Source organism: Notolabrus celidotus, chromosome 10 (assembly GCF_009762535.1).
Source record: "Notolabrus celidotus isolate fNotCel1 chromosome 10, fNotCel1.pri, whole genome shotgun sequence".
In the NCBI taxonomy this organism is placed as follows: domain Eukaryota; kingdom Metazoa; phylum Chordata; class Actinopteri; order Labriformes; family Labridae; genus Notolabrus; species Notolabrus celidotus.
Genome location: NC_048281.1, coordinates 17,568,516 through 17,581,085, shown reverse-complemented (window position 1 = coordinate 17,581,085; position 12,570 = coordinate 17,568,516). Strand labels below are relative to the sequence as shown.

Sequence of the window (12,570 nt, the reverse complement as noted above, 5' to 3'; positions counted from 1 at the left end):
AGTACTTTTAAAGACATGAAATAAGTTAAATTACCCTAAGCCAGAGTACACATGTAATAGATGAATATAATAATAAAATATGTTATGGAATAACAACCTGCTTACATTTACAAATGATCAATTTCCTCATCTGTGAAAGCTCCAGAATTACTAAATAACACATCGGCAAAATTATGTAACAGTTTCAAATATTTGTCATGATGTTCTGTCCCTGTGTGAGGATACAAACTATCAAACTTAACTTTAAGAAATGTCATCCAGCTTCATAATGAACTGCTTGTTTTAATTTAAAGGTACAGCCCTGGACTTCCTCTACAGTGTGGGCTGTCTCCCGGTAACTTGCTCTTAGCTCCGCGTAGGCAGAAACTTCCCTGTCAACTCGTCCAATCAGAGTTTCCTGACAAGCTGGAAGTTAGTTGCTACGTCCTCATACAAATCCTAATGTCAGTCAGAGTTGTGGCGATGAGGTTTGGTGAAGAAACCTACAACTTTCTCTAAGTTTCTTCTGTGAATTTGATTGCTTTTGCGGCTGAAACATAGTGTTCCCCGGCGGTAGGAGATGAAGGGAGTGGTACGGTCGGTATGGGGAAATAACTAATACATTGTAACCTTTGTGGAGGGCTTCAGGAGTCAATGCATGCTGTATCTCTGACTGACAACTCTGCTGCTACTGCTATTTGTAATACTGCTAGCATGCCACGCAGGCAGCTGACATCTCCAAAGAAAAGAAAACTTTTCCTACGACTCAGAAGTGACCCACACTGTCACGGTAGGATACTTTGACACTGTTTGTAGTTTCACGAGGATTACTATTTTAAAAAACGTGAAAATGATGAAGGTTAGGAGATACTTGAGGGGGAGTGGGAGGGTCCTGGGGTTTGTGTTCATTGCCTCTGTCGTTTGGCTGCTCCTGGACATGGCAGCACTTCGCATATCACTAAACGATCAGACTGGTCAGCTGCTGAAGGAGCAAGTGATAAAAGAGAGGCATCTTTTCAAACAGCAGTCCAGGGTGACACAGCAGATGAGACGGGGCTTTAAACACCCAGTTCAGAGGATAGACTTGGCTGCTACAGAGACGGAATTAGGACTACTCAATTCAAGCAACAAACTCAGCCATGTGTACAGACAGGGTGGCAAGAAACAGGAACAAATGTTTGGAGATAAAAAGGTTAACTCTGTACTGCACAAAGGAGATTCTCTAACAAAGGCTGACAAACCAAAAGCTTCTGAACAAAAAGAAGAAGGTGCCTTAAAAATTGTTACCCCAAAGCAGGGTGATCCTGCAAAGAAAAAAGCAGTAAACTGGGACCTAAATGGGCAAAAAGTAGAGCAAGTCCATAATGACTCTAATAAAGTAGAGGCAATTAAAACCAAAGTGCCACCTGTTGTTCAGGAAAACAAGAATGCACTGTTTCCAACCCCAAAGAAGGGACCAGGACAAAATGAAAATGCAGTGGAAATTCCTCTACACAAAGCTGATTCAAAGAAAAAAATCAAGGATGAAGCTGAGAGCATGACTGAAACTAAAGCCAGTCAGCACAAGGTGGAGGATTCACATCCTTCAAAAGCAACACTTGAACCTCCACACAAGGATGTGAAAGACAAGGGGGTGAAACCTAAAGCAGAGGACAACAAGGTGGAGACGTTTGCCAAAGGTGATCTGAATGCAGTGGAGGAAACCTTGAAACCCACTATCAAGGTTCAAGCAGGGAAGGACTTCAAAAAAGAACCCAAAGTTGTGAAGAAGTCAGGTCTCCACAAAGTGCTCTCTATGGATGTTACAAACGCTCCCAGAGACGCCCATGCAGTCGGCCAGTTTGGCCAGGCGGCAAATGTAGCCAGTGCTGAAAATGTGGAGGTGAGGAAGAGATGGGATGAAGGACATTTTAATGTATACCTAAGCGACCAGATCCCAGTGGACCGAGCCATTCCAGACACGAGGCCTGACACGTGAGTCTTTTTCTGTTTATTTAAATTTAAACCGCTCTGATTGCCTTTGTGCATTGCATTTACTTTGTGTTAACTATTGCTGTATTTTCCAGGTGTGTAAAGAATCTTGTCCACAATGACTTGCCATCCACAAGTGTGATTTTCTGTTTCGTGGATGAAGTGTGGTCCACGCTCCTCCGTTCGGTGCACAGTGTGCTAAACAGATCTCCTCCACACCTCCTCACAGAGATCATTCTGGTGGATGATTTCAGTACCAGAGGTAATTATGTTCCTATAGGTTTGACAATAACTGACAACTGCAGCAGAAATAAAATATCTCAACTCAACTCAACTTTATTTATATAGCACCTTTCATACATAAAAACATGCAGCCCAAAGTGCTTCACAGAATAACAGAGAGACAGAAAACAACAGGTAACATTATAAAAGGCAGGATTATAAATGATATACTTAAAAATAAAATAAAATCAACACAGTAAAATTAATAAAATAAGTAAGAGTGGAAAGAAAAGTTAAAAATAAGTTAGAGTTAACACGGTCAGATTAACACAAGAAATAAATAGATACATAATTAATTAATTTGTATAAATAAGATTAATACATGTTAAAACAATTATTAAAATAATAATGATTAAAATAATAATTAAAAATATATATAAATGACAACACTCAGCAACAGGCTTGACTATGAGAGAAATTAGAGGAATGTTCTTCCTTTTGATGTCTGCAGACCACAGCTTCACAAAATAAGAAACAAGAACATTTAGCAGCATCATGTCCAGAACGATGCTCGACCTGCCACAGTTTATTTTCTAAAGCCGACACTTTAAAAGGCAAACTGTGCGGTATACAGTAGATATGGACAACTTGTAGAATAGAATAGCCTTTATTTGTCATTGTCAGGTGTACAATGAAATTAGAAGCACTGCTCCTGCAGGTGCATGTTATAAATATAATACAATAAAAACAGGTAGAAAATATGTATAAAAGACAATAAAAATATAGAATAAATTGTGTGGCTCAAAAGAAATGTCCTGCATTTGTCTTCTGTCTGTAATGTTAAATATTTACTATCATTTTTAATTAATGAGTCATTTGTCATCATGTGATTTAAGAACCCTAGTTGACAATTTGTCATTTTTTATTCTTATACTTACTTTATAAAGCACCAGTTCTAATTCAACACTAGAGCCTGGACGAACAATTTGTTCTTTTATTTTTTCCTACGTTAAAGCTCTGATGAGGAGTTTTTAAGCTGGTTATGGAAAATACTTAAATGAATACTAATATTTCTATATGAGCTCCAAAAGCAAACCATCCACACACTGACTGACTATTTGTATATGGTTATTTCTAATGTCTGAAACCACTGGAAGGGAATGGGTGTCACTTGAAGTGATGAACTGCAAGCTGCTAAAAAGCCTTTCTTTCCTTTTCTACAGCAAACTATATCAGTGAGTCATACATATGAGCATTAAAATAAATCAGAAAGTGATTATCATTTAATTTAAGAGACACAACTTATACATTTACAGGAAAAGTCCCCCAAAAAAGAGGCACCACTTTGTCCACGGGGGCACCAGAATTAATACTAACAGAGTTCCACACAGGAGCTTTAAAGCCTGCTTTATACTTCTGCGTTGACTATACTGTCACCGCTGTGTGCATTACATACTTGTGCACTGAAAAAATTTAAACAACTTTTATGCCTAGGATCTGCCGTTAGTATGTAGTTATGAAAATTTGAGGTGCTGGGATAAAACATCTGATAAAGTTACCATTACAGGCTGCATAATGGCTGATAATAAAGTAGCAATTTCCAAATAAACTACCCTGTCTGTAAATTACCTTAAAAATATTTGTGTTCATTCTTCTACAGTATGTTGTTATTTATCAGAAACTTCATTATCTCTTTATGCTTATGTTTTAGGGGAAAGGTCATCATTTTAGCTCTTTTATCACACCCAGCTTAACAGTTCTCAGCTATTGAACTGATAATAAGGGAAAAGTCCTCAGCTGTTACACATTGATTCCTGCCGGTTCAACTTTAATGATTAAACCTGAAGCTCATCCTTTCAGAATGTGACAGCCTGTTGTCTTTGCTGTCAACAGAGGCACTGTATGGGGGAGCAAACTTAGGATGATTCTGAGGGCTGACTGAGGTCCTAAAAATGTTGGAACACTTGCAGTAGAGCCTGATTTGATTTTTTGTTTGTTTCCATGGGGCCCCAAATCATTTGTGGCACCCCTGGTTGTAAATTCATTGATACTATTTTATTTTCTAACAGATTATCTGAAGGAGAAGCTGGATAAGTACATGTCCAAGTTTCCCAAAGTACGAATCATTCGTCTGAACGAGCGCCAGGGCCTGATCAGGGCCAGACTGGCTGGAGCTGCTGTAGCCAAAGGTAAACACTTCTATACACACATTAATGTGGAAAGATGTTGCTTACATGGATAATAGAATGTACCACTCCAAAAAAAAACATGAGACAGTTACAGTTTTCACATAAACGTGTCAGATCATGCGCTCACTTTGTAAAAGTCATTGTTGCAATGAAAACACAGACGTTTGCTTACATTTCAATGGCTACTATTTGATTGTTTGGCTTCTCCTGCTGAGTCATTTGCTGCTATTACTCCAGCCAGGCTGTATAATTGCGTTTGAGCTGTGCAAGATTTCAACACCCCAGTAATGTGAAGTAATGACTGTCTTGTTGCATAAGCTTTTAACTTATTGTCATATAGTATTATGTCTGTAAATGTGACATACATGGAGGCAGAGTTCAGAAACACAAACATTTGCTGGCAAAGTTTTGACATCTCTTGTAACAGAAAAGAATAAGTGTGAAAACAGATTGAAAGTTGATGATCTTAATGTGCAGTCTTAATTATTTACACATGGTTTAATAACTAAAACCAGGATGAAGGATTATTTACAGATGATTAAAGAAGGAATGCAAATCCAGTGTGATTGAAATTACATGGATAATAGAGCAATGTTTCTTTTTCCGAAACTAGTAAGTGTCAGAAATGTGCATCTTAGTTCAAGTGTGCAGAAAGTCTGTGACTTAGTCTCTGTATCTTGCAAACTAGACTGCTTGAAAGTTTGCTATTGAATTGCAAACATTCAAATAGGTGAAATAACTTCAGTGTGAAAGTTCTAAAACAAGTACCTCTTAATACAGTACAAAAACATGAGTGCTACAATACGCTATTATACATGTTATTTACCTTCAAGAACACACCTACCCACCAGAGACTTCATGATACTGGCCTTTGATAACATGCACATGTGTCTATTTGCTGAACTGCAGCAGGATGTTTGCTGTCCTCCTCACAGGTGAGGTCCTTACCTTTCTCGACTCCCATGTTGAATGTAATGTTGGCTGGCTGGAGCCGCTTCTGGAGAGAGTCTACCAGGATCCCAGGAAGGTGCCCTGTCCTGTTATTGAAGTCATCAATGATAAGGACATGAGGTGACTCCACACGGCCATTTTTAGTAGCCACATCATACGTTGTGATCATGTTGTATACTATTTCTTTTAAAACCTTTTCTTCTCTCTTTTTCTGCTTGTTCTCCTCAGTTACATGTTTGTTGACAACTTCCAAAGAGGTATTTTCAAATGGCCTCTGGTGTTTGGCTGGAGCCCAGTGCCAGAGGACTACATAAAGAAGAATAACATGACTGAATCAGATCCAATCAGGTACCTAACAGTCAGTTATTGTGATCCTTTTTACTTATTGCAGCTGCTTTAGTTATTAATTTATCTTATCCTCCAGATGTCCAGTTATGGCTGGAGGCCTTTTCTCCATAGACAAAAAATACTTCTATGAACTTGGCGCGTATGATCCTGGCTTGGATGTGTGGGGTGGTGAGAACATGGAGATTTCATTTAAGGTACATCACAAATGCATTTCGTGAATGATTTCTACTGACACAAAGGATAATCAGGAACTCTACAGAACTTCTCTCTTACTCTTCATCCTACGTGCCCCTGTATGAATAGATCTGGATGTGCGGAGGGGAAATCGAGATCATCCCCTGCTCTAGAGTTGGGCATATCTTCCGTGGAAAGAATCCCTACAAATTCCCAAAAGACAGACAGAAGACAGTAGAGCGTAACCTGGCAAGGGTGGCTGAAGTCTGGCTGGATGAGTATAAGGACCTTTTCTACGGCCACGGCTACCACCACCTGCTGGGGAAAAAGTTTATTGACGTCGGCAACCTCACTGACCAGATTGAACTGAGGAAGAAGCTCCAGTGCAAGAGCTTCAAGTGGTACCTGGATAACGTGTATCCAGACATGGACGCTCCCTTAGTGAAAGCAGATGGCCTGGTATGTAGATGAGTAAGCTTTTGTTTACATTTCCTCATAAGATCCCCTTTAAGAAAAACTTATCCTCTCTGTGAATGATGCTATTGTTGTCTTTGCTGAGAATGTTTGAGCAAAATCATCCAAAACACAGACGCTGATTGTGCTCCTTGTTAACAAAGAATATCTGTTCATTTAAACCTGTGACAGATTTTTAAAAGGAATCATTGACGGGAAGGAGAGCGGCAATAAAGCCTTTTTTTCTAAGCAGCTCTGAATGAGTAGACTTATGTTTGTTGACTCCTGTAATATCTTTATCATCTTTTTTGCTGTTCAGGTATTTAATCGTGGATTAAGGAAGTGCCTCTCTCTACAGAAAAACACTCTGTTGTTTGAGACGTGTGATCTCAGTAAGCGGGTAGGTGTCTGATTTATTTCACAAATCATTTAGCTGCAGGATAATATCACTTCTTTCTGGATTTTTGTCTGAAGATATGTACAAACCAAGTGATTTGGCCTCATGACTGTAGTAATTATGGGTGGGCGCAACAAAAATATCCAGGAATAGACTGAAATCAGGATAAGGGCAGTCAGGACCAAGTCCACCATAAACAAGGGTGGAGTCCAAGACAAAACCCAAACTTTCTAAATGTGGTCTTTTTTGGATCCAGAGCGGCGTCACTATGCCATCAATCACAATCTTTCAGTTTTCATGCAGCATAATTATATCCTCACTCTTCTGTCTGTCTTTTCAGAGTCAGCACTTTAACTACACCTGGACAAGGCACATTCAGCACCAGGATCTATGCATAGCACCACATTACAAGGGCAACGGCTTTACTTTACAGCCCTGTGAAAGCACTAAGTCTGAGCTCAGCTGGGTCCACAGATCATCTAAGACTGCTATGGTAAGTTCACTTTGGGTGTGCTGTTTTCTCTGTGTGTTTCCCTTGTTTTTAAACATTGAACATGTTAGTGTCCTTTGTCTCTGAAAGACATATTTCCTTTTACCAGAGCCATAACCACACTGAAGCCCAATACACTGTTACCCCACCCTATCAAAACTCAGACACACTCACACACACACAGATGCACACACACACACACAGAGATACACACATCACCAATGCATTCTCAGTCTCTCTTTTTATTTACTTCTCATCATGCAATAATCACATTGCTGCTCATGCACTATAGTTTCTACCAATGCATATTATTGTAAAATATACATTATATACTGAGAAAAAATACATTATTTATCATGCAATATACATTATCTACTAAGCAAAAATATATTATCTGATGTGCAATATACATTATGTGTTGTCAAATATATTTTACTCAGCAATGTACATTATCTACAGTTCAATTTTAAATGATCTACTATGCAATTTATATACATGATCTATTATGCAATATATACATTATCTACTATGCAATATATATGGTTATCTGTGCAATAAATACAATTTACCATTCAATTCAATTCAATTTGTTTTATTGGCATGAACAAAGACATGTTGCCAAAGCACATAAGATTTATACACATACATTACATATATATTCATTACATATATTTCATTCAATTTATGGTATCTACTGCACAATATGCATTAACTACCTTGCAGCATGTATCTGTCAAGCAATATACACTATTTACTGTTCAATATTTATTATTTGCTTTGCAATAAACATTATTGACAGTAAAATGTTATTTTTTACACTAAGTTATACCTAATCTTTTGTGCTCAACATATTAATTTTTTCTGTGTAATACACATTTTGTTCTGTACAATGTAAATTATTGACTGCAGCATACAGTATGGTGCAATATTTATGGATCATTTACTGTGCAGTATCTATTATTTACTGTGCAATATACATAATCCTTTGTGCAATATGCATGTTTTTCATAAATGCAAGTTGTCCGAGTGTCTTGCACTTCAGTTGTAGTGTTTCTCTTTTTTGTAATTCATCAGATAATACTGATAAAGGCTTTCTATTCTATTTCTGTCTTAAACAACCTACTTTAAATTGGGCTATTAGAAAAATATTTCCCTCCTCCAGCCATGTCTTAAATGGTTGGTTGAATTTGGGAATGTTCGAAGCTTTGGTCACTGATTGTGTTTCCTGTTTTGTGTTTGTTCAGGGGGAACACCTCATAGCAAAGTCTGTTGCCCTGCACATGTGCCTGGAGGCGGGGCCTAAGGGGGACACTTTTCACCTCAACTCGTGCGATTCCAGTAACTCTTTCCAAAAGTGGCAGTTCACTCACTACTACGCTCAGTGGTTCGACTGAAGTGAGTTTGATGTGACTGTTGAGACGACAACGACACACCACTGACCAGAGGAAGTGAGGAACACATTGTGGCAGTAAAAGGTGTGGTGTGAAGTACAGGGTGGGGGTATGTGCAATGTTTCTAAGGCCCTGTTACCATATCAGAACGGACTGACTTTTAAGTTTGAACACTTGGGCCTAAGAAAATAGAGCATCTTTTGTTTTTTTATGATTTGAACTGGCGTTCTCATTTTAGGAAAGATGCTTTGCACTGGCATCTGGGGGAAAAAAGACTAAAATTCATCAGATGCCAAAGGGAAATGTATGATTTCAGTGCCAAAGATAGAGTGCCTTGAAGATTTGGGATGTCAAAAAGTGACTTACTTTTTTTTGTGCTGGGACTAAATAATGAGTGGAGGTAGTGTACAATTGATTCCTTATGAAAGTGATATCGATCACCCTGTTTTGGTGAGACATCATCTTTTTTTTGTGTGTTTTACTTTTTGTTTGATGAGGATTCTTGGTGAACAGCTGCTTCTCTGGTTTTTAATAACTGTAATTAAGGTGTAGGTTTTTTTGCTGTGAAAACTCTTGTTGTATGAATTCCTTCTTGTCACTAGGGGGAAGTGTTGATTCAAAACACTCCATAAACCTGTGCTGTGATTTCATGATCATGTAACCTGTTCTCAAACTCTTCAACCACACTGCATTTTCTACAGAAAGTCAAAATAAAATGATGAAGGTAAAGATTTAATAGCTCACATATTTATTGTGTTCATATTCAGGAACTGTTAAGACACGCAAGAAGTTAATCACTTGAAAATATCTCCTCATAGTTTCTCTACTGGAGCCAAACTCCAGAGGTGAAAATACTGAAGCTGTAATACCTAACGGTAGCTTAGTTATTCTAGGCTGTAGGATTAAAAAAACCCTGAGCTTCTTATTTATCTAATCTGCTGTCCAAATACCTGCCTTATATAAGAAGATGGTTTCATCCTAAAAGCATCAAATGAAAAATATGAAGCACCTTTTAGGTGTCAGATTGCTGTTAAACTTTGTCCTCTAATAGACACTTCACAAAATCACTCCTTTTAGAAAGCTTTTGTGTAACGTTTGTGGACCCTGAAGAGCTACATTTGAGTTTTTTTCAACATGATCCACAAGAAAATTTCAAAACAGCGCTGTAAACTGTGACCCACATGACACTGGTATGCTTCTCTTTTTGTTATGGGTCATGTCCTGTAAATAGGGCTGAGACAAATCTTACAAATTCATCATCATGTACTCAAACTCTTCTATCTTCTTGCGTGTGTTGCCTCTGCGGATCCTGCGGTAGGACACAGTGCTGTATTTGGAGGCATTGAGGTGGTCGAAAGGGTTCTGTTGACCGGATTTCTTGGGTTGAGGCAGGGAGGCATAGCCTGGGCTGGGGTCTTGATGAAACCCCATAGGGACGCTGAACTTTGGGTCCTTTTCTGGCTTCTGGTCTTTCTGAATCTGTTGCTTTTTGCCTGACATCAACACTTCAGCTTTAGGCATCTGCTCTGGGACTCCTGTCTCCCCATTCAGCCTTGTATTAATCCCTTCATTAGCAACATCAAAGGGTTCAAGGTTGGGTGTCTGTGTGACAAGAACACCTTCCTTATCGAATAGGGGATTTGCTGGAAAGAAAAAGAAGAGAAACATCTGTTTAGCATTCTGTTGACAAAAACTCCTAGTAATTTAACTTCTATTTCAGTGCACAACAACACAAAATCCTCTTACCTTTTTCTACATGTGTGTTGCCTTCTTGCGGACTCTGCATGTCTGCAATCAAGCAGTTAGGTGACAGAGATCCTCCACAGCTCCTCGCGGACTTCTCTGGATTTTGGTCGGACTCTGCTTCTGGATATGCAGCATCTGTATGATCAGTAGGTTCTGCTTTCTTTAGATCTTGGCATTGCTTGTCTTGCTCATTCAGAATGACCTGTAGAGTTGTTTCCTTCTCCAACTCTGAAGTTTCCTTACCAATGATGGATTCATTAGCTGAGCCCTCTTTTCTCTGTTGGCAAGGTTCATCTGCTGCCACACTATTCCTTTTGACACAATGTCCGGGACCAAAATCCCCAGATGTTTTCACTTGAATGTCCTCATCAGGTTGTTCTCCATCACTGTAAAACACAGAGTCGTCTCCCTCCTCCATCGACCACACTTCAGATTCCTCCAGTTTCTGTGGTGCCTCAAGAGCAGTCCCACCTATGACCTCCAGTACCTGGGAGGCAAGTGCATTGTCCTGCACTGGGAGCCTTGGTGGCTTTGGAGGAATTGTGCTTAAGTCAATCTCCATCTTTTTAATGTCTCTTTTCCTAAGGTATCAAAAATAGTAACAATCAGTTCTCTCGTTTTTTTTAAAGATGATTGAATCAGAATTTAAGGCACCTCAAACCATTGCCCCATTGTCTGCTCCAGTATTCCAATATACCTCCTTTTTCTTGTCCAAAAATTTCAGTAAGTGAAGAAAGAACCCATCCTGCATTCAGTCAGCTTTGCACATTCAAGCTCTCTTGTGTGCTCTCTAGCGCTAGTGCCATGTAAGTCTGAGTACGTGTTAAAAGAGAGAAGAACAAGGGTTTTGTTGTGGTCCTAACAGAGACTCTTTGTGTGTCTGGCATCTGTGTATATGTAGTGATTGTACTCTTAAATAATCTCTGCTGGGTGACCACCTTCATTCTGTTAGGTTTAGAGTCTGGATTAACATTCCCATATAGGTTCTCTGTATATCTCATGAACCAGCCCTGTTAATGCACATGTGCCAAAGCTTAGCCAGAGTATGTCTTGAGTTATAAGTGGATAGAAAGACCTTTACAACTTAAGTAAGGCTCCAGGAATACTGATAACTACAGTGCGCTTTCATTTTATTTCCCTTCATCTTTATTCCACCATTTATACAAGACAAAAATTCTGCTCACTTCTGTGTATTTTTCTCATAGCTACACCCAACCTTTAGTTTTCACTTCCAGATTATGCTTTAAAAAAAAACATTAAGCAACCAAGGTGCAGTAGTTATAGACCATTTGGACTAGTTCAGGCTCTTTGTCATGTCACAGACATGTAAAAGATGTCAGTTAAAAAGTTTAATCAAAATCACAATTGATTTGATTTGATTTGATGTCTTTATTTCGAACATGTAAAAGTAAAAATACAAAAAAAAAGCATACAAGTAGAAAAGAAGAAATAGTTATACAAACATAAAAGAAAAAGAAACAAAATGAATATGAGCAAGCAGTGAAACAATTTACTTTACATGTGCAAAAAGGAGTAGGAAGAAGTTAAAACGTATCTAATCCTACCCCTTCATTCACTTTTATCTGGCATTATACTAGTGCACTCCTACACGTCAAATCTTCATATATTATCTTCATATTTACACCTACAATCAAAAGTAAACCCCTCATGATTCTCAACACTTGACTTCCTCCTTGTACCTCATGAAAATCATTTCTTTGTACCTCTTCCTGAACTGGATTATGTTCTGACATTGCTGTAGCTCCATGTTGAGACTGTTCCACAGTTTTACACCACAGATTGAAATACAAAAACTTTTCCTTGTGGTCCGAACACTCACCATGTTTAATCTTAACTTCCCTCTTAAGTTATAACCCCCCTCTCTTTCAAAGAAAAATCTTTGAATATTTCCTGGAAGTTGATTTTTCCATGCCTGGTACAGAATTTGTGCAGTTTTAAAATCCACAAGGTCAAATGATTTCAATATTTTGGATTTGAGGAACAATGAATTTGTGTTCACTGAAATCAATATTGTGAACTATTCTGATGGCTCCCTTCTGTAGTACTGACAGTGGTTGTAGTGAGCTTTTATAAGTGTTTCCCCAAACCTCAGCACAGTAACTGAGATATGGTGAAATAAGTGAACAGTAGAGAATAAGAAGTGATTTATGATCCAGAATGTTCTTGGCTTTGTCGAGAACTGAATGCTTCTTGACAGCTTGGATTGAACATGTTTTATGTGAGGTTTCCAACAAATGT

The 12,570-nt window shown here is 38.5% G+C and overlaps 2 protein-coding genes across 2 annotated transcripts; one reads left to right on the top strand and one right to left on the bottom strand.

Annotated features, from left to right (window-relative positions):
• The first annotated feature begins 340 nt into the window (after positions 1 to 340).
• On the top strand, positions 341 to 9,301 carry LOC117820708 (polypeptide N-acetylgalactosaminyltransferase 5). Its single transcript, XM_034694594.1, has 10 exons — positions 341 to 1,953; positions 2,046 to 2,212; positions 4,242 to 4,361; positions 5,297 to 5,432; positions 5,541 to 5,660; positions 5,737 to 5,854; positions 5,964 to 6,293; positions 6,607 to 6,687; positions 7,025 to 7,177; positions 8,419 to 9,301. The coding sequence occupies exons 1-10, from the start codon at positions 830 to 832 to the stop codon at positions 8,566 to 8,568; spliced, it is 2,499 nt and encodes an 832-aa protein (XP_034550485.1). The 5' UTR covers positions 341 to 829; the 3' UTR covers positions 8,569 to 9,301.
• A 509-nt stretch (positions 9,302 to 9,810) lies between these two features.
• On the bottom strand, positions 9,811 to 10,873 carry LOC117820300 (ermin-like). Its single transcript, XM_034694026.1, has 2 exons — positions 10,312 to 10,873; positions 9,811 to 10,208 (listed from the first exon to the last, which is right to left on the bottom strand). The coding sequence occupies exons 1-2, from the start codon at positions 10,871 to 10,873 to the stop codon at positions 9,811 to 9,813; spliced, it is 960 nt and encodes a 319-aa protein (XP_034549917.1).
• Positions 10,874 to 12,570: the final 1,697 nt, after the last annotated feature.